This window comes from Neoarius graeffei, chromosome 8 (genome assembly GCF_027579695.1).
Source record: "Neoarius graeffei isolate fNeoGra1 chromosome 8, fNeoGra1.pri, whole genome shotgun sequence".
Taxonomy (NCBI): domain Eukaryota; kingdom Metazoa; phylum Chordata; class Actinopteri; order Siluriformes; family Ariidae; genus Neoarius; species Neoarius graeffei.
The window spans coordinates 67643142-67666237 of record NC_083576.1 but is presented as its reverse complement, the minus strand read 5'-3'; the positions used below and the strand labels follow the sequence as shown (position 1 = coordinate 67666237).

At 41.7% G+C, this 23096-nt stretch overlaps 1 protein-coding gene across 1 annotated transcript in view; it reads left to right on the top strand.

Moving 5' to 3' along the window:
* Positions 1-2349: 2349 nt before the first annotated feature.
* Positions 2350-23096, top strand: part of ctsf (cathepsin F) — a 32962-nt gene continuing 12215 nt past the window's right edge. Inside the window, exons 1-10 of the mRNA XM_060928068.1 lie at positions 2350-2704; positions 6726-6845; positions 8573-8654; positions 12526-12584; positions 13370-13442; positions 13680-13793; positions 15000-15148; positions 15404-15500; positions 20416-20496; positions 20661-20780. Coding sequence (XP_060784051.1) covers positions 2468-2704; positions 6726-6845; positions 8573-8654; positions 12526-12584; positions 13370-13442; positions 13680-13793; positions 15000-15148; positions 15404-15500; positions 20416-20496; positions 20661-20780 — 1132 coding nt within the window. The 5' untranslated portion in view covers positions 2350-2467. The remainder of the gene's footprint in view (positions 2705-6725; positions 6846-8572; positions 8655-12525; positions 12585-13369; positions 13443-13679; positions 13794-14999; positions 15149-15403; positions 15501-20415; positions 20497-20660; positions 20781-23096) is intronic.

The window sequence follows — 23096 nt, the reverse complement described above, 5'->3', positions numbered from 1 at the left end:
TCTTTAGAGATGGTTTTGTGACCTTTTCCAGCCTGATGAGCATCAACAACGCTTTTTCTGAGGTCCTCAGAAATCTCCTTTGTTTGTACCATGATACACTTCCACAAACATGTGTTGTGAAGATCAGACTTTGATGGATCCCTAGCCTGGCAAGCCAGACTAAATGTAGTCTGGTCTCGGTCGTAGACATTTCCGAAGGGTGTGGGTAGGAACAACCCGTTGTCTTTCAAACTGTCTCTGTGCGTATAGGCCAACGCTCTGACCAATCAGCGCAACAGTGACTGTGACGTAGTCAGAGTGACAGAAAGCAGTGGGGGAGGGTAAACAAACAGCATGTGGAGAGTATTGGTGGGACACGGCGATTCATTTCCGCCAGTTCGTTCATGTCGGTCAGTTCAGCAAAGAAATTCGTTCGTTCAGTTCGTTCACTCGTTCATTTTGATGACGTCACACCAAAGCGGCACAACAATGGCTGTCGTCCGAAGTTTAGTTCATCTTGAGTGAACGAGAGGCGGCAGAGGTGCCATCCACAATAGATTTTCATACATTACAATGTGCTTGAGAAAAAGATGGAAGAAAAACATTATCCTAGCATTATCTGAAAAAGACTACATAAACAAAGCTCTGAAAGTTAATTAAATGTAGATGAGAATAAAGCTGTTTTTATATTTATTATATTTATTTTAGTAGAGCCATGGTCTGCCGGCTATGCAGTTGTTCTCTCAAACCCATTAAGCAAAAAAAAAAATTGCTTATTTAACAGCAACACTCATTTCAGAGAATAAACAACTTTACAAGTCATCGTATTCAGCGAACAGCAGGCAGGCTGGCTGCTGGCTGTTCGTTCGTTCGCAAACTGCTGAGCTCGTTCGCTGTGAACTGAAATGTATTGCTGAGTGAGAGCTCTAAATTGTAAACTAAAGACTTGGCATGTGTCAACGCTCTGATAGCCCTTAAAGAAGTAAAGTGGCGCTGCTCTGCACAGATCAAAATGCAAGTTGGATGCCCTTCTGCTACTGAACAGATCCTGCTGATTCGCCAACGACTGAGATTCAGCGACCGCCCTGCTGCCAGCGAGCAGAGACTGCTGATTCGCGAACGACCGAGAACGAGAGGCAGCGCGAACTAGTTCTAGTCGTTCACTTCGAAGACTCGTTCAAAAAGAACGGTTCGTTCGTGAACGACACACCACTAGTGGAGAGGGACACCATTGGAGCATCGAGTGTTTTGGTGAAGATTCAGCGAAAAGGAATGAGCGGAGAGCCTCTTCCTGCTCATGTTTCAACGAAAACTCCAAGTCTAATTCTTCTAAAACTGATTCCAAAGCGGAGTCAAACGAGCGCTGTTCAATAGCCGTAGCCATCTTTCCTGTTGTGCTTTCTCCAGCGTCACACAGCCTTGTCGTCACTCCTGCAAAAGCCCGCCCAAAGAATCCAAACAAAAACCTTGCGTTGTGATTGGCAGGCACGATTTGATGCCCGGGGTGTGTTGTTGATATGGTCTGAGGCTAGACCCACTCGTAGGCAAAAATATTTTTGGCCGCTAGGCGGGTGGGTCTAGTTTACTAGACTAATAGATCCCTGTTCTTTAAATAAAACAGGGTGCCCACTCACACCTGATTGTCATCACACTGACTGAAAACACCTGACTCTAATTTCACCTTCAAATTAATTGCTAATCCTAGAGGTTGTCGTCGACCACTCCTGGGGAGGGTAACAATGGTCTTGAATTTCCTCCATTTGTACACAATCTGTCTGACTGTGGATTGGTGGAGTCCAAACTCTTTACAGATGGTTTTGTAACCTTTTCCAGCCTGATGAGCATCAACAACGCTTTTTCTGAGGTCCTCAGAAATCTCCTTTGTTCGTGCCATGATACACTTCCATAAACATGTGTTGTGAAGCTCAGACTTTGATAGATCCCTGTTCTTTAAATAAAACAGATTGCCCACTCACACCTGATTGTCATCCCATTGATTGAAAACACCTGACTCTAATTTCACCTTCAAATTAACTGCTAATTCTAGAGGTTCACATACTTTTGCCACTCACAGATGTGTAATATTGGATCATTTTCCTCAATAAATAAATAAATGACCAAGTATAATATTTTTGTTTCATTTGTTTAACTGGGTTCTCTTTATCTACTTTTCTGACTTGTGTGAAAATCTGATGATGTTTTCGGTCATATTTATGCAGAAATTTAGAAAATTCTAAAGGGTTCACAAACTTTCAAGCACCACTGTACATGGTCAGTAAACATGGTTCTGATTCTGGTTCTGATCGTGATGATGAATGAACTAGCAGCGTCGCGTTAAAGCTTTCTACGTCACAGCGGCTTCAGGCGCCATGTTTGTTTGGGGCAGGTTCGCGTGATCTCCTGAAGCTGCGTCAGCTGATATGGATCTTTAACTGGAAAAACAAGCACTGCTCTCAGCTCACTCCCTGTCTGTACTTTAGAGCTAGACATGAAGGAGCTGAGCCTGAGCCACTGCCTCATCCTGGCTGTGTGCGTGTGTGCGGTTGTGAGAGGAGCTCATGATGATGGTGGACACACTGCTGGGGCCCCTGGGGCCCCGGTGGATTTGCCCGACTCGGACCCGGGACTCCTGAAAGCGCTCAGATTCGCAGAGGAGCGCTACAACATGCTGTCTAATGGGCTCCACATCCACAGAGTCAGCAAGATCATATCTGCTACCAGACAGGTGACACACTGCGTGTTTTTCATATTTTATTCACGGAATCATGTTTATACATGGTTTGTACTTATTTACACAGATAAATCACATAGGGGGACATCAGTCCGTTTTTCTGCATGTAATTTAAAGGACAGTAGCTTGTTTTCTCTGCGGTTTTGTTATATTATAATCATCAAGGTAATAATTTGCGCATTACAGTAATCATTTAAGCCGCACAGCCGTAACATGTTCATGTGCATCCACCTTGCGCTCAGTTTGCGCAACATTGTTCATGTGCATCCACCTTGCGCTCAGTTTGCGCAACATCCTTTGCGCAGACGCAGTGGTTCAACCACTGTGTTGTAAGACATCAAGTCAACTTTGTCAAATATGCTATACATGCTCGACATACAGCACAGATGAAATCTGACCAAAGTACAGATCCTACTAGTCAAATGCTACTCCGATACAAGTGAAAGTTGTCCAGTCAAATTTTTACTTAAAGTGCCATTCCACCATTGGATGTATTTTTTTGGCATAAAATACAATATATTTTATGACAACATGACTAGACAGAGAAATCTTTTAGCTTCAAAATGATATATCAAACATAATTTTTTGACAACGACAAGTATATTCATGGGCGGCGCGGTGGTGTAGTGGTTAGCGCTGTCGCCTCACAGCAAGAAGGTCCTGGGTTCGAGCCCCGGGGCCGGCGAGGGCCTTTCTGTGTGGAGTTTGCATGTTCTCCCCGTGTCCGCGTGGGTTTCCTCCGGGTGCTCCGGTTTCCCCCACAGTCCAAAGACATGCAGGTTAGGTTAACTGGTGACTCTAAATTGACCGTAGGTGTGAATGTGAGTGTGAATAGTTGTCTGTGTCTATGTGTCAGCCCTGTGATGACCTGGCGACTTGTCCAGGGTGTACCCCGCCTTTCGCCCGTAGTCAGCTGGGATAGGCTCCAGCTTGCCTGCGACCCTGTAGAACAGGATAAAGCGGCTTGAGATAATGAGATGAGAAGTATATTCATTTTGCGACCAAAGTCACCTACCCTTTTAATTTCCGCGCGGTAGTGAAACGTGATGTCATCGGCAGGTGTGACGTGGCACAGATTATCAGCAATGGCGGATAGAACGCGATTGTCAGCTTCGGAAAAGAAGCGAAGGAAAATAGCAAGTGATGCCCAAAGGTGACGGTCGATGGTGAATATCGGCACAGCAATCGACAAGTGGAAATCGCGTTCTATCCGCCATTGCTGATAATCTGTGCCACGTCACACGTGACGTGGTACACAAGAAGGGGAACCTGCCGATGACATCACGTTTTACTACCGCGCGGAAATTAAAAGGGTAGGTGACTTTGGTCGCAAAATTAATATACTTGTCGTTGTCAAAAAATTATGTTTGATATATCATTTTGAAGCTAAAAGATTTCTCTGTCTAGTCATGTTGTCATAAAATATATTGTATTTTATGCCAAAGAATACATCCAATGGTGGAATGGCACTTTAACTTAAAGTCCTGAAGTACTTGCTTTTAAAAATACTTAAGTACATTTTCTGTCAACACAACATTGTATTATTGCCACAATGCTTATGAAACCTAATGCCGTTACCAAAGACAGAAATGTGAATTCACAAAATGAACGCATGCTGTGCTATCATGGTAGTTAGTTAGTGAAACTCCACCTGACATGCTAGCAAACTCTTTCAAACTCAAAATCATATTGGGTAGCTGACGCTACTTGAAAAGAAAGATTTCTACATTGTGTATTTGGCACGTTATTCATGTTAGCGTAACTCTGTTTTTACATGCTAACTAACGGTGTCCAAGTTCACTAGCTATATGTAAACGTTAGCTGTGGACAAGGCTACGGCAACTTGGCGGGCAAATCCATAGAAAGTCATTTGACTAATCAGACTGCATCGCTATTGCAACGTTATCGCTAGCTCTAAAAGCACAGACAACTTCACTGCAAGCTTTCTCTTGGAATAAAACGGTTATATACCTCGATATGCTTCTGCAGGTTGGACGTGGTTCGTTTTCAGCAAACATTTAAAACAAATCTTTAATCCTTTCAGAAAACTGAAACATGGGTTCTAGGTATGGTCATGAGTGCGTGCATTCCCCAGAAGTACCGCCTCCTTCCATTCTGCCATCAACTGATCATGTTAAATAATGCTGCTGAGAAAATCACTGAACTTGATTTTATACTGTACAGTCTGTGGATGTGATGTGACCTGAGTGATTACTGATAGGCTGTCTCAGTGTCACCTGCGATAAAACCAATCATCTTTTAGAAAAGAAAAGAAAAGAAAAAAAAGCCATCCACTTTCAAAGCCACTTCATAGTAACAAGTAACGAGGACCTTGATAGAAATGTAGTGGAGTAAAAAGTACAATATTTGTCTTTCAAATGTAGTGAAGTTAAAGTCATAAGTTTCCAACAAAAATAATACTCAAGTAAAGCACAGATACTCAAAGTGTACTTAAGTACAGTACTCAAGTAAATGTACTTCGTTTCTGTCCACCTCTGTACTCTACTACTAGGATATCAGCTCATATACCGTGAGTACAGAAAAACAAAATGGCAGAGCATTTTGTTGAACCAACCAAGGATGAAATAAAAACTCTACCTGAACACAAAACCCCAAAAAATACAAAAAAAAAAAAAAGCAACAAAATATGGAATAACAGTATTTGATGGTAAGAACATATCTTTTTTATTTTTCAGGAATTATTATAGCATTTTTCACAAATTGCTACTGCCGTTTCACCATTTCACCAGTTTGTTTACATTCTTCACCTTTAAGCACAAAAACTTGTCTTTTTATTTTTTTTTTTAAGACTGGCTCAAAAGCTCAAAGTTGTTTGAAAATTACATAAATTAAATGTCCGAGGAAGAATTAAATAAATATCTAAAGCTATTTTTTACCTTGGCACGACAGGAAGACGACACTTTCGACAAAAAACAACACTAAAGTCAGTTTGTGCAGCCACCGATAGGTTTTTAAGAAGTCTGCCTAAGAGGAAATTATTTTGTCGGACGGTTTTTATTTATCAAATTTGCAAAAAATAAAAAAAATGCTTTTTTTTCTCAAAATCCAGTGAAATGTGGATAGAATAAAAATGATTATTCTGCTCAATCTCGTCGTACATGGCTTATAGCCAACTCGGCGCTACGCACCTCATCGGCTATCAACTTGTGTAGAGACTCCCTAAAGTGAATGACGCATGAAATGGAATGACAGCTAGTGATTTGAACAATAAATGGTCCCTTGTCATTCAGATTCTTATGAATGGAATAACGATTGAAATGTAGGTGGAATGACATGCTTTCAGCTCATGAAATGGAATGACATTGTTTCTAAGTGGAATGACATACTTTTAGGTTGTGTTATCAGTGATATCACCTTTTACAAATGGAATGACAGCGTTTCCAGGTGGAATGACATACTTTAAGTTAATGTTATCAGTGATATCCCCTTTTACAAATGGAATGACGGTGTTTTTAGGTGGAATGACATACTTTGAGGCAATGTTATCAGTGATATCACCTATAACCTAACCCTAACCCTAGAAACAATGTCATTCCATTTGTTAATTTGATATCACTGATAACATCGCCTCAAAGTATGTCATTCCACCTAGAAACCTTATCATTCCATTTGTAAAAGGTGATATCACTGACAACATTAGCTCAAAGTAAGTCAATACATATAGAAACCCTGTCATTCCATTTGTAAAAGCTGATATCCCACCAAGCACCCACTTATCTTATCCTAGGGAGGTCTAAAACTAAAGATTTCAATCGGTATTCCATTTGTAAGAATCTGAATGACAAGGGACCATTTATTGTTCAAATTTACTACCTGTCATTCCATTTCATGCGTCATTCACTTTAGGGAGTCCTACTTGTGTATGACTCGATTTCGTGGAATAATTGTTAAATATTACACAGTTATAAAGACAATTATGGTGTCTCTAGCATATGTTTAACATAAGTAGCAGGTCTGGGAATAATCTCTCTCTCTCTCTCTCTATTTTGAACAGCTTGTTAAGGGAGTGAGATACAGCATCAACGTAGAGATCGGACAAACTCAGTGTAAGAAGTCTGCAGCCCTGCATGTTACTGAGGATTGTGAATTTTTCCAAGAGTCACACAAACAGAAGGTGAGCAAACCTGGCTGTAAGAGGGAGTGGTAAATAAATAAATAGCCCTGCAAAGACTGACCTCCTGTTCACGCTGTATTCCCACCTCATTCCCAGTGTTTCTGGGATACACTCCATATTTACTGGCACCCTCACCAGGACAAAGCATCCATCCATCCATTATCCGTAACCGCTTATCCTGTGCAAGGTCGCGGGCAAGCTGGAGCCTATCCCAGCTGACTACGGGCGAAAGGCGGGGTACACCCTGGACAAGTCGCCAGGTCATCACAGGGCTGACACATAGACACAGACAACCATTCACACTCACATTCACACCTACGGTCAATTTAGAGTCACCAGTTAACCTAACCTGCATGTCTTTGGACTGTGATGGAAACCGGAGCACCCGGAGGAAACCCACACAGAAACAGGGAGAACATGCAAACTCCATACAGAAAGGCCCTCGCCAGCTGCTGGGCTTGAACCCCAAACCTTCTTGCTGTGAGGCAACAGTGCTAACCACTACACCACCGTGCCACCCAGGACAAAGCAGTTACTGAATAATAATAACATCATCATCATACAAACAGGGGCGGCACGGTGGTGTAGTGGTTAGCGCTGTCGCCTCACAGCAAGAAGGTCCTGGGTTCGAGCCCCGGGGCCGGCGAGGGCCTTTCTGTGTGGAGTTTGCATGTTCTCCCCGTGTCCGCGTGGGTTTCCTCCGGGTGCTCCGGTTTCCCCCACAGTCCAAAGACATGCAGGTTAGGTTAACTGGCGACTCTAAATTGACCGTAGGTGTGAATGTGAGTGTGAATGGTTGTCTGTGTCTCTGTGTCAGCCCTGTGATGACCTGGCGACTTGTCCAGGGTGTACCCCGCCTTTCGCCCGTAGTCAGCTGGGATAGGCTCCAGCTTGCCTGCGACCCTGTAGAAGGATAAAGCGGCTAGAGATAATGAGATGAGAGATCATACAAACATTAGTAATTATGTTCATGCTATTACAAATATTCATCAGCAAAATATTATATAGCAGTCTTGTGCCAATAAAAAATGTATATTTATCATTACCAATATCCCTGTCAATTATCCTTAATTAATTGAGAAGCCCTAAATGATCACAATTAAAATGTGGTTAATTGTGCAACCCGTTGCAATAGAATAGAAGTCACCAATAAACTCTCAATATGCTTAACAACAAATGAAAGAAAGAAATATCCCAAATCAATACAAATATATGTATCGGACAAGTAAGCCCTTCCTGAGACAATCTGGTATATGGAAGAAATGTGCATGAATACATACTGTATAATACTTTTATAATAGAACTGAATCACAATTTTCATCTCATGATGCAAAAAATGAGCTGTCAGAAACAGTTTTGTGTTCAGTATTTAATAAGGGGAGATGCGTCCCCTGTGGGCTCCCCCCTGCCCCCCAGAATGACTCACACAGTGTTTATGCAACTAGTCAAACCTGTAATCAAAAAAGCATTACTCAGTAGTGTGCAGTTGTGAACATTGTTCATAGTGAGCACACTGACAACTGGAACTTTTTGCTTTTCATCCTGTTTTTCTTCACCTCAGGCTCAGATCATGTGCTTAAGGATCCTGTGATGAATAACTTTTCCAGATCATGTGTCTGCATGGTTAAAGTTCTTGTCACACTTTTTATGAAACCAATTAAGCAATCTCTTTGTAATAATTTCTTATTAAAAGTGGATTGGTGGGTCTCTCTCTCTTTCTCTCTCAGACAGAGGTGTGTTTGTTTGAAGTGTGGAACATTCCCTGGGAGAACAAGTTCACTCTGCTCAAACAGAAATGCCAGCCTGCAGGTCAGTTTTTTTTTTTTCCCCTCTCTCTCTCTCTCTCTCTCTCTCTCTCTCTCTCTCTCTCTCTCTCTCACACACACACACACACACACACACACACACACACACACACACACACACACACACACAGCAGTAAAATGGCACCACACCACTCTGCACTGACAGCTACAGATTTCCTGTCGGCATTTGAGCGCACAAAATTTTCTGCAATTTGAACAACAAAAATACGCAAAGGCTACGTTCACACTGCAGGCTGAAGTGACTCAAATCCGATCTTTTCGCCCATATGTGACCTGTATCCGATCTTTTATTGACAATATGAACGACACAGATCCGATTTTTTCAAATCCGACCCAGGCCGTTTGGATATGTGGTCCTAATTCCGATTCCAATCCGCTCTTTTCATATGCGACTTCAGTCTGAACCGCCAGGTCGCATTCATCCGACTTACACGTCATCAACAAGCCACAAACGTCACTATTCTGCGCTGAAGTAGGCGGCGGGTCTCTCAAAAAAAGTTACAACAACATAGCGCATGACATCAATGCGAGGGACGCTTCGGGCTGTGAAGGTTCTGAATCTTCTCAATGGAAGGACGCAGAGGTTAGGGAGCTGATTTCCATTTGGGGGGATACAGCTATTCAAGCTAGATTGGATGGGTCATACTGCAACCGGACGGTTTTACTTCCGTAAACACTGGCCATGCTCACTGCGTGTGACGTCGTCGTATCCTGCAATGCGCATGCGGAACACTTTTAGGTCGCTTTTCGTTCATACTGAGGATCACATACGAGTCGCATATATTTGTTAATGTGAACGACCTCAAAAAAATCAGATTTCACAAAAAAATCGGAATTGAGCATTAAGCCTTGCAGTGTGAACGTAGCGAAAATACTTCTTTTCAAGTCACATTTTCTATTAAACCGTGTTACAACAAGGCTTCATGGTGGTGCAGTGGGTCGTGTTGCTGTCTCACGACTGTTGTGTTGGTCCTAAACCAAAGTGTGGCGTTTCACATTTAGCATTCTTCTCCCTGTGTCCACGTGAGCTTCCTCAGGATTCTCTGATTTCTTCCCACCTCCCAAAAACATTGCAGTAGGTAAACTGGTTATGCTAAATTGGCCCTAGGTGTGAATGTGTGTGTACATGGTGCCTGGCGCCTGGCGTTGGATTCCTACCTTGTGTCCAGTGTTTGTGGGATAGGTTCTGGATTTATTGTAGCCAAGTCGAGGATAAAGTGCTTCCTGAAGCAAAACGAATGTTTAATAGTCAGAATGGTTGTTTCCCAAGCACAGAAATGGAAGGAGTGCAGCAGGAAGGACAGCCAGCATAAAACTATGCTCCAATTAATATGGCATGGATCAATGGAGTTCACACGGACCCTGACCTGGCAATAGCGCTGGACAAGGAAGAAGAAAAGAATCTCCTTCACTAATGCCGCTTTTCCATTACCAACGTGGCTGAGTTGGGCCGAGCCGTGCAGTGCTGAGTCGAGCTGAGTGGGGCTGTTGGAGTTGCATTTCGACTACAACCGCGCTGAACCGTGCTGGCTGGAAGTGGGTGGACACATTGGGTGGAGTTAGCGAAAGTGGGTGGACGTCATGCGATGTTGTTAGGCGGTGCAAACAGTGACATCAGTGACCTTTTAAGCGGTCGTCTCACGACCCGGATAGTAAACAATAAACATGGAGGACATGGAGTCGTTAGTGTTGCTGGTCTTGGTGCTGTGGCTTGTTGTCACCGACAACGCCAACAGATACTGGCAAGAGCGTATAGATGAGGCGAGGCGCATAAGCCTTCAGAAATTCTCGTAATTCGTAATTCTTCTTCTTCCGGGTTTACGGTGTTTACAGATCCCAGCGTGCTCGCGGGGCGTGTGTGGGCGTGTGAGGACACTCCTCCTCACCAATCAGTGCACAGGGGAGTGTCTCCTCACGCCCCTAGCCCCACTCGGCTCGGTTGGGCTCGCTTCAGCCCCACTCCAAAACTGTGTGAGTTTTGGGTGCTGAGTAAGGCTGAAGTGAGCTGAGTCGTGCTGTTCTGAGGTAGTCGAAACGCGAGCCGTGTCGGGCTGAAGTGAGCTGAAAAAGGGTAGTGGAAAAGGGCCATAAGATCTTGTACTGAATGCCCTTCTGTTAAACCTAATTCACAGAGAGCTAATCATATGCACACTTCTGTCATCACTTTAACGACCAACACAAGACCCTAGAAATCAGATTTAAGAAATCAGATCAAATTGCCTGCTATACTAGTGCATCTCAAAAAATTAGAATACCATGAAAAAGTTCCTTTTTTTCATAATTTTATTCAAAAAGGTAAACTTTTATATATTCTATATTCATTACATGTAAAGTGAAATATTTAAAGCCTTTTTTGTTTTAATTTTGATGATTATGGCTTATAGCTCATGAAAATCAGAAATCCAGTATCTCAAATTATTAGAATATTCCCTAAGATCAATCAAAAAAAGGATTTACAATACAGAAATGTCCAACTTCTGAAAAGTATATTCATTTATACACTCAATACTTGGTTGGGGCTCCTTTACCATGAATTACTGTATCAATGCGGTGTGGCATGGAGGCGATCAGTCTGTGGCACTACTGAGGTGTTACTGAAGCCCAGGTTGCTTTGATAGTGGCCTTCAGCGTATCTGTATTTTTGGGTCGGGTGTTTCTCATCTTCCTCTTGACAATACCCCATAGGTTCTCTATGGGGTTCAGGTCAGGCAAGTTGGCTGGCCAATCAAACACAGTAATATCATGGTCAGCAAACCATTTGGTAGTAGTTTTGGCACTGTGGGTAGGTGCTAAGTCCTGCTGGAAAAGGAAATCAGCATCTCCAAAAAGCTCGTCAGCAGATGGAAGCATGAAGTGCTCTAAAATCTCCTGGTAGATGGCTGTGTTGACTTTGGACTTGATAAAATACAGTGGACCAACACCAGCAGATGACATGGCACCCCAAATCATCACAGACTGTGGAAACTTCACACTGGGCTTCAAACACCTTGGATTCTGTGGCTCTCCACTCTTCCTCCAGACTCTAGAACCATGATTTCCAAATTAAATGCAAAATGTACTTTCATCTGAAAAGATGACTTTGGACCACTGAGCAACAGTCCATTTCTTTCTCTCCTTAGCCCAGATAAGACACTTCTGACATTGTCTCTGGCTCAGGAGTAGCTTGATATTAGGAATGCAAAAGTTGTACCCCTTTCTTGAAGATGTCTGTTCGTGATGGGTCTTGATACACTGACACCAGCCTCAGTCCACTCCTTGTGAAGCTCTCCCAAGTTCTTGAATCAACTTTTCTTGACAATCCTCTCAAGACTGCGGCCATCCCTGTTGCTTGTGCACCTTTTCCAGCCACCCTTTTCAGCAATGACCTTTTGTGGCTTACCCTCCTTGTGGAGGGCATCAGTGATCATCTTCTGGACAACAGTCAAGACAGCACTCTTCCCCATGATTGTGGTTGTGTGTACTGAACTAGACCGAGAGATACACTGTGTTCATACTGTTTTACTCAAACTCGAAATGAAATATTCTAATATTTTGAGATGTTTTTTTTGTTTTTGTACTGTATGCCATACTGAATGAGTCTATAATATATAACATTTTCACTTTCTTAAATAACTGATGGAAAATATTGAACTTTTTCAAAATATTCTAATTTTTTGAGATGCACTAGTATGATCAAAGCTCCACCTGTGAACAATAATGTAGTTTACTACATCACACTATACCACATTGGAATGCAGGCTTTCAAGAGATTCATAATAAATAATCTAAGCAGAATCAGAAATATTCTCCTGGTTATGAATAATATAATTATAAATAATTCATACCACTTCACTGACATCTGCCTCATTTTTCAGGTCCAGCTGAGACGAAAAAGGTTGTGCGTGTCCATCTCTCTCATGACAAGCCCACTCAGGTAAAGTGAAGAAAATGCACATTAAATGCACGTTCATGTGTGATTCTCTATATTTAACAGTTATTCCACTCAATCGAGCCGTACATGAGCTGATCGCTGATGAGGTGCATAGCACCAAGTTGGCTATAAGCCATGGACGATGAGATTGAGTGGAATAACTGTTTTATTCTATCTGCATTCACTGGATTTTGAGAAACAGAGCATTTTTATTTTTTGCAAATTCGACAAAAAAAAAAAACTTTATACAAAACTTCTGACAAAATCATTTACACTTAGAATGTAAACAAACTGGCAAAATGACAGCAATTTGTGAAAAACGCTATAATAATCATTCTTGAAAAATAGAAAAAGATACGTTCTTACCATCAAATACTTCTATTTTGTTGCTTTTTTATTTTTTTTTACATTTTTTGGGATTTTGTTTTCGAGTAGAGTTTTTATTTCGTCCTCGGTTGGTTCAGTAACACACTCCACCATTTTCTTTTTTTGGCAGTTGGCAAACCAACTTAAAGATGCACTACCGCCACCGACTGGGCTGAAGTGTGGAACAGGAGATATTGGGGGGGGGATATTAAAATATTCTTTAATTTAGCTATTTCTGTTTCTTTTAAATACTTGATAAAGTGATATATCTGACTTGATTTGCTCCGCCATTTTGCTTTTCTCTACTCACAGTGTATGAGCTGATATCCTAGTAGTAGAGTAGTCAATCAGAGCGCACGATTGCTCATATCCAGTGAATGTGGACAGAATAAAGCATGATATATTACCTTGATCATCTTCAGGAAACTGTAGACCTTCTGATGCAGTTCAAAGACTTCATTGTCAAGTACAACCGTACATACACCTCTCAGGAAGGTAATTATCCACATTATATTTATTCTAGTTCTGATTATACAGTATGAACTCATCATTCAAAAACACTCCCTATTGGATAAGCATTATTCCTCTTGAAAATCGCACAATATTCTGTCCTTATACAGTAATCTACTGGTACTATGTGATACTATAGCTGACATGTTGATACAAATACATCATTTACAAAGAAAGCTGGGCTTTAAGGAAATCTTTAAATGACCCTCTCAACTCCTGCAGAGGTCGAGAAGCGTCTGCGTATTTTCCAGCAGAATCTGAAGACCGCGCAGACACTGCAGACTCTGGATCAGGGAACAGCGGAGTATGGTGTTACCAAATTCAGCGACCTGACAGGTGTGTGTGTGTGTGTGTGTTTGTTGTTCCATGCGTTATTATATACTCAGTATACATTGCTAGTAAAAGACCTGGCATTTCTTATTAGGCATTTAATGATTCAATTCGATTCACGATTTTGGGTTTGTGCTTTGTTTTTCCCACAATATTAAAAAAAAAAAATGAAATTAAGAAAATTTTATTACCAAAATATGCAACATTTATTTTCTGATTGTTTATCAACTTAAATATTTCTTTTGTTAAATAAAAACAACTTTTGTTTCATTTTCTTAATAACCAACAATAATTATTTACCCACATTTGAAATGGTTGGAGTAAAATATAATAGCCTATTAATTAAAATATATTTTGTTTGCATAAAAATTAGTTAAAATTAAAAATTAAAAAAATATTATTTAAAATTTTTTTTTAAATTAAAATTTGTATTATTTAAAATAAAATAAAAAATAATTTTATTTTGGCTATTTTTCCTTCTACACGGATAGTATGGTTTACATTTTACTTATATATCATGTTATTTTATATATTTTTACATATTTCATATGTTTTACATATCTGTTTAATTTTGTAATTTCTTTTCTGTACTTGAGTGTGAGCAACTGCAGATGTACTCAATTTCCCCTCGGGATTGTTAAAGTCTTTTCTGATTCTTCTTATTATAAATAAAGAAAAAAGTTAACAATAAAATAGACCTTTTCTATTAAAATAAACTTTTATAAACATTTCCTCCATTTTCTTCTTTTAGCTTTCAGCAGTCTGTATAAAGAGAGCTCCTATTTCTTGTGGAATCTATTTGTGCAGTCAATCACACAACAGCTGTTTCCCATTTTAGATTAGTTTTTGTTGTTGTTTTTCCACAGCATTAGAGCTGTGTTACTTACACCGACAGTGAAGTCATGTGCATTCCCACTATTGTATGCCCTCTGCTGTCTAAACACCACAATTACAGCTAGGAAAAACTCAGATATGGCAGCCTGATAATAATCACAATTGATTTATTTTTTCATCGATTTGAATCATCATATATTTGTATATCTTGATTTATCGTTGCACAGTATATCGTGTGCGTTCGTTCTTTCTTGTCCCACACACTGTTACAGAGTGATAAACTGCTCTCCTTCTGCTCTTCTAAAAGAGTTGTTGAGAGTATAGAATTGAAAATGAGCATTCCCTGTCTGTTTCCTTCTCTCTCCGTCTCTGATGTAGAGGATGAGTTCAGAATGATGTACCTGAACCCCATGTTGAGTCAGTGGAACCTGCAGAAACAGATGAAGCAAGCAGCTCCTGTGAGTAAGGTGGCTCCAGACAGCTGGGACTGGAGAGAACACGGAGCCGTCAGTAGTGTCAAGAACCAGGTCAGAGAGAATGAACCAACTCACGGAAAGCATTTGCACTGTGTTAACCAGTCAAGATATATGTTTGAATCATGAATCATAATGCATCTGTTTTAAACAAATAACTTCACAGCCATGTATGAACTGTTCCAAATCTGAAACCAATCAGTGCTGGTGACTCCAGCAGTGAAAACGCACTTCAAAACTATAATTAATTAAAATACTTTGAAGATAATAGTGATTTGTGATGCTTGATGAATGCTGTGTTTGGTTCAGGGCTTTTGTGGTTCTTGCTGGGCTTTCTCTGTCACTGGGAACATTGAAGGACAATGGTTCAAGAAAACTGGACAACTGCTATCCCTCTCAGAGCAAGGTGAGAATGTATTACCTTGCCCGGAATGGAGTCCACCAGGGGGCGAGGTATTGTTTTCGGTTGGGTTTCTTTGTTTGTTTTTTTGTTAATGATGTTACGGGAAAATGGCTGGACCAATCTTCATTTAAGTTTCAGGATAGATGGGCATTGGTCTCAAATAGAACCTCCAACATTTTGGGGGTTATCCGGTCAAGGTTTTTGTGGCTACTACCTCATGTAGAGGCGGTAGCCACGATGTCATCCTGCTGTAAGAATGTAAGAGTGTAACAATCGCGCAGCACAGTGTGAGAGCAGTACGGTGTGTCCTGATTGGCTGAGAGCAGTAAACAGTACAGTGTGTTCCGATTGGCTGAGAGCAGCAGAGAATCAGAACCATGTTTATTGGCCAAATATGCTCACACACAAGGTCAAAATCAAGGTCGAGGTCACCAAAGAGGTCAAAATCATTTTTTCGCGATATTCATCATAATTGCTATCAGGCCAGGTTTGTTTTGCCTGGCAATACTTGTTAAATACACACACACACACACACACACACACACACACACACACACTATATAATATTTAGGCAGTGTCTAAAAGCGGAGCTGCTAATGAATGCTTGAGCAAAATATTTGCAAGGGCACAAAATCAACCTCAATAGAATAACGTTTCATGTCAGTAAATTCCTGCATTGTCTTGTGACAGTGATACCAATACTGAGATACACTACCGTTCAAAAGTTTGGGGTCACCCAGACAATTTTGTGTTTTCCATGAAAAGTCACACTTTTATTTACCACCATAAGTTGTAAAACGAATAGAAAATATAGTCAAGACATTTTTCTGGCCATTTTGAGCATTTAATCGACCCCACAAATGTGATGCTCCAGAAACTCAATCTGCTCAAAGGAAGGTCAGTTTTATAGCTTCTCTAAAGAGCTCAACTGTTTTCAGCTGTGCTAACATGATTGTACAAGGGTTTTCTAATCATCCATTAGCCTTCTGAGGCAATGAACAAACACATTGTACCATTAGAACACTGGAGTGAGAGTTGCTGGAAATGGGCCTCTATACACCTATGGAGATATTGCACCAAAAACCAGACATTTGCAGCTAGAATAGTCATTTACCACATTAGCAATGTATAGAGTGGATTTCTGATTAGTTTAAAGTGATCTTCATTGAAAAGAACAGTGCTTTTCTTTCAAAAATAAGGACATTTCAAAGTGACCCCAAACTTTTGAACGGTAGTGTATGCATCGCAGTTATGAATACATATTTATTCCTTTCTTCGATACAGCATGCTATGCACCAGAAACAACACTGACATTTATTATGGTGTGACTCTGCTGGGTGCCTGGTGGACAGCAGTGAACCAGCGCTTTCACTTTACATCATTACTGTAACCAATATTATTGGACATAAGGACGAATCGATATTGATCCGCAATAGTTTTAGATGAAAAATGCTCACAGTTGCTATTGAGCTATACAATAATTACGTGTACACGAGTGTGCAGAGTGAGAAATTGTTCAGGTAAAAAAAGAAAGCATACAATGCTAAGATATGTTGCCCACTATGAACCCCCCCCCATAAAACAAGTAGGATAAAAACATACTGGGAAACTGAAACTCCTCGACCAAATGCAACTTATGAGCTCGGAGAGTTAGAGCTGCAATCTTGATATTTCAAACTTAACATGTCAAACAGTTGTCTGGTTACAGCTGTCAACTGTCCAACAAGCTAGTCGACTCATAAAACTGTTAACTAGTTTGATGAATATTTGTGTGTTAGTAAATAATCTCATCTCATTATCTCTAGCCGCTTTATCCTTCTACAGGGTCGCAGGCAAGCTGGAGCCTATCCCAGCTGACTACGGGCGAAAGGCGGGGTACACCCTGGACAAGTCGCCAGGTCATCACAGGGCTGACACATAGACACAGACAACCATTCACACTCACATTCACACCTACGGTCAATTTAGAGTCACCAGTTAACCTAACCTGCATGTCTTTGGACTGTGGGGGAAACCGGAGCACCCGGAGGAAACCCACGCGGACACGGGGAGAACATGCAAACTCCGCACAGAAAGGCCCTCGCCGGCCCCGGGGCTCGAACCCAGGACCTTCTTGCTGTGAGGCGACAGCGCTAACCACTACACCACCGTGCCGCCCTAGTAAATAATCCCACGTTATTTTTAAAAAGCAAATTAAAAATAAGTGCTGGATAAAAATCCATCTGTCTTTTGTAAATAAAGATACAAATTTCATTGTCTGGTATTTAAGATATGTTGCCTTGCACTTATGACCGGGTTCCCTGTAGTGGTACACATACGTTGTATGGTCGTGTCACTGACATTACGAGCAATCAGAGTTCGTGGCAGCCTCCAAACATGGACGCCACAGACTACAACTCCCAAGCACATCAGCACCTTCCCTCTCCAGACTTCTAATAACCACCTCACGTCTTCATTATTACAGAATCAATAGCCATCAGTACATACGGTAAAGACCTCAGTTACAAACAGTCAGTGTGAAGTATCGCTCAGCGTGTCCTTACCTGATCGTACCGAGCTTTTATTCCTAGTGTTTTGAATCTCAGTGACTTTGACCCAGTTTTCTGCTGATATCAGACTCTGAACTTTCGCCTGACCTTTGACATGTTGTTTGGACATCGACCGACCTCTTGCCCAACAATGACTTTGATATTAGTTTCATGATTCGGATTCATTTGCCAGTTTGCGATGCACCCACTCTCCCTTGCAGCTGCATCCATACTGTAAGTGCCTGCACCTCTGACAGGTCGCAAAAGGGATCAGAAATCAGGTCGATGTATGACCATATTCTCTTAAGTATGGACCTTTGCACTGCTATAAATGAAACTGTAATTTAAAAATTATATTTTTAATTACATGAGGAATAAAACACTATGGGGCATGTTGTTAAAGTAATAAGAAAGAAAGTATTCGGATGCGGCCTGATACAAAAGGGAGTTACTGTTCCCACCCAAAAGTTGATCATTTTCCAATAACAGCAAGTCATGGAGTGTTTTATCTTATAACGCAGCAATTGGTCAATGATTGTCATCCATCCATTATCTGTAGCCGCTTATCCTGTACAGGGTCGCGGGCAAACTGAAGCCTATCCCAGCTGACTATGGGCAAGAGGCGGGGTACACCCTGGACAAGTTGCCAAATCATCGCAGGGCTGACACATAGGTGGGGTTTACATTAGACCGTATCAGCGGATCATCAGATTAACGTTTTTAAAACGATTAGCGTGCGCACAGCAACACCAATACACGATTCGCGTGCACACAGCAACACCAATACACGGATACGCTCGGCTCCGCAGGCATCCTGCGCTCCAAATCACTCCGCCCTGAACAGCGAGTGCCCTCTGGAGGGTGCGCACTCCGGCCCTGCGCAGCTCACAGAGCGCGCGAGTATAGCGCACGAACAGTGATTCGGGACTGAGCCGCTGTGTGTGTGATCCCAGCGCATATCACTTACCACTTGCAAGTGGAAGGATGGCAAGCCTAAAGACCATCATAACTACACAATGGGCAGTATTTGCATCAGTATTTGCAGTATTTTCATACTTTTATACTCTTTAATGAAAGGTGATACAAGGCGGAAGTCCGTGCCGTTTTTCAGCAGTCGCGTCACATGACCAACGCCAGCGAATCAGGAAGGTGGATGTCACAGTGACGTTGTCCAATGACGACGCCAGCTAGAGCTCAGCACAGCGTATCCGTGTATTCTCAATGTTTACACAGCACCGGACCAGACACGATCTGGATTGAATACGTGGACCCTGGCGGATTCCTGTTTCCCGGCGTTTTAATGTAAACGGACAGTGCATCCGTGAAGAAAACGAGACAGATACGGTCTAATGTAAACTTGGCCATAGAGACACAAACAACCATTCACACTCGCATTCACACCTACGGTCAATTTAGAGCCACCAATTAACCTAACCTGCATGTCTTTGGACTGTGGGGGAAACCGGAGCACCCAGAGGAAACCCACACAGACACGGGGAGAACATGTAAACTCCACGCAGAAAGGCCCCATTGGCCGCTGGGCTCAAACCCAGAACCTTCTTGCTGTGAGGCGACAGTGCTAACCACTACACCACCATGCCGCCCCAGTGATTGCCAATGATTTTTAATTTATTAATGAAGGACTTGTCATATTTTATATCAGTTTGCTCTTATAGTTAATGTTCACTTACGTTATAGCAGCTATAAACACCCATTCCCTCGTCAGCGTTTTTCCCCCTCACTCTTGAAGTTAATAATACAAAAACGCAACGTGTCATACGATGAATAACCAGGAAGCACAAACATGTTTGTGCTGAACACTTTCCCATGGTGGAAAGATTACTAATGGGTACAGTAGGCTGACACTGAGATGATGGCTGAGAGGGTCAGCGACCCACGTGACCTCAACGACTCTCCTTAGGGTTGCTTTTGGTCCACTAGAGGATAAATACCTGGAACTCCTCACTAGTCAGACAGAATTGAAGAAGCCTTTCGGATGAGAAGTGAAACGTCTTTAAGAATTTCAAGCCAGTCCAGTTGCCTTCTTTAGCACCTATGGTTTCCTTACAGAAAGCTTCACCATATCAGTAATCCCTTTTACTTTGTTAACTGACATGTTGTTGTCTCAGATTATGTGGAGTGTCCACCAGGCAAGTTTCCGGGTGTGAGCTGGTATTATAGAAATGATAGCATATTTGAGCGAGTGCATTAATAATAACTTGTGATTTGAATAAAATCCAGCACTATTATCAGAGCTACTTTTATATTATAAAATTAATCAACACCGTCTGACCCATCAGGTCCAAGAATTGAACAGAGCTGTGGGATAGAATTCAATGAAACACTTTTCCCCCTGTATAGAACATCTCTGGTTTGCGTGTGTGTTTCAGAGTTGGTGGATTGTGATAAGCTGGATCAAGCATGCGGTGGTGGGCTTCCATCCAATGCATATGAAGCTATTGAAAACCTTGGTAAGAAGCGGCAAAGAAAGCCAAGGAAGCAAAAAGCAAAGAATAATTTATAACAGTATACCCAGTGATGGATAATGTATTTGCTTTTATACCCCGTGTTATTCCATTTATGGTGCCAAAATCCTTACGTGACTGTTATCTAACATATGGTGATCCCTTTGCAGGAGGTCTTGAGACAGAGACGGATTACAGCTACACGGGACACAAGCAGAGGTGCGAGTTCTCCTCTGGGAAAGTGGTGGCCTACATCAACAGCTCTATAGAACTGCCCAAGGATGAAAACGGTGAGAAAAGGCAGAGGGTATTATAACTCACTGTGTATCCAAATATTCAGTTTGTGCATGACAAACATGTATACCTTATATTTATGAACTGTAATAAAAATATTTTACTTATGATAAAAATAAATGTAGGGCGGCACGGTGGTGTAGTGGTTAGCGCTGTCGCCTCACAATAAGAAGGCTCTGGGTTCGAGCCCCGTGGCCGGCGAGGGCCTTTCTGTGTGGAGTTTGCATGTTCTCCCCGTGTCCGCGTGGGTTTCCTCCGGGTGCTCCGGTTTCCCCCACAGTCCAAAGACATGCAGGTTAGGTTAACTGGTGACTCTAAATTGACCGTAGATGTGAGTGTGAATGGTTGTCTGTGTCTATGTGTCAGCCCTGTGATGACCTGGCGACTTGTCCAGGGTGTACCCCGCCTTTCGCCCGTAGTCAGCTGGGATAGGCTCCAGCTTGCCTGCGACCCTGTAGAACAGGATAAAGCGGCTAGAGATAATGAGATGAGATGAAAAATAAATGTTTTTTTGTTTTAGGATAGTACATTTACAAAATCTGAGAAATCTGGTAATGATTTGATCAGCATTCACTATATAACTGTACAACTCTGGTTCAATAATTGATTTATATTTCAAAATGCATGACACATGCCTTGTAATTTTTCATGAGTTTATAATTGTATAGGTTTATAGAGATTTTGAAATTAAAATGTACAATATTATTATTATTATTATAGATGGGCATGAGTATTTCTGTACTCATATCAGAGTATTATATGAGAGTTTCTTAATTGTTAAAGGAGATATGCAGAACCTTTTATTTTTAAATACATTTCTGAATGGATAGTATCTCCATCCTTGACTCTTGTATGCTGCATAAATGGAAATAAAAAAAAATATATTTTTGACAGTTAAAATCGACTGCAAAGTTTGCATTCGAGCTGCCCCACTGAGCCAGCCAGCCCTGAGTGCGTGACGTCACAGCGGTAACCGGTTTTAAGGCCAAGGTCTTTGACAGCTATAGACCAAAGCCAGACTCGGCAGGCGAGAGTGGTTGCAATGGCCTCTTCGTTTGGATTTATTGGAGATTCTGTGGATTCCTCAGATAGTAATACATCTGACTGTGATAGTCCTGAAATTGGAGTGTGTGTACATGCTACTGCTATACACGTAGAACCGTATCAGTTCAAACCATCGGAAAGTGAATCCGATAGTAACACGTCGGCCACAGAGGCCCCCACCTTACGAAATAAAGCCAGAGAACAAAGCCGTCTAGAGAACTGGATGGAATTGAACTGACAGTCTCATGTGACTCTCGTTAAAACAGGATAGGTGTTATAACTTATGCAACATATATGTACATGCATGCATTTTCACTGATAAAACATAAAAGGCTAATTAAATAATCAGATGAACTGAGACAGTCACATTCTGAAGCAAATTAAACAATCTTATACCGGTAACTTAAACACACAATACAAGTTACATGTATTTATCTAAATGCAGGTAAATAACCAGTGTTGTTGTTGTTATGTAACCAAATGAGAGTCGCAGCTTACCCGTCTGTGTTCTCGCTTCTTGAAGGCCGAGCTTGTGGCTGATTGTTTCAAAACAATCTGACTTTCGGTTCTTCGTTCATTCGCTTCTTCCACGTAAGGGCAAGATATTGCTGCTGAGGCAAGCATATCCAGCAGAGATATCTGACGACTGGGCCACTCATTCTCCATTTTCTCCATACCGAGTACTCCGCCATTACTGCTCGGCTCACACTCTGGGAGAACTGGTGCAACTTAACTTACTTTCCTTTTCTTGTAGTTTTCTTTTCCTTTAGTTCAGGGGTGTCAAACCTGATCCATAAAGGGCCATGTGGCTGCAGGTTTTCATTCCAGCCATGCAGCAGCACCCTGATTTGGCTTATTCAATCAACTGACACACCCACCCTTTAATCAAGGGTGGGTGTGGCTGCAAGTATTTGACTGTGTGAAGACAGTTCAGTTGATTGAATGAGCCAAGTCAGGTGTCCTGCTGCATGGCTGGAATGAAAACCTGCAGCCACACGGCCCTTTATGGATCAGGTTTGACACCCCTGCTTTAGTTGTTGGTACTGCACCCTCTTTCAATACGGGCTTATAACCAACGCTCCTCAACAGATCAGAGGTTTCGTATGAGTCATCAGTAAAACGTGCCCATGAGTTTCTCGCAAACCGCGTCCAAATCTTTGCAGTTTGAACATTCTTGGGCCATGAATGCAACATAAATCCACCTTCTGTCGTGTTGCTGCACCCGCCAGCAACACATCTACATGGCATGGTGATAAATTAGCACAAAA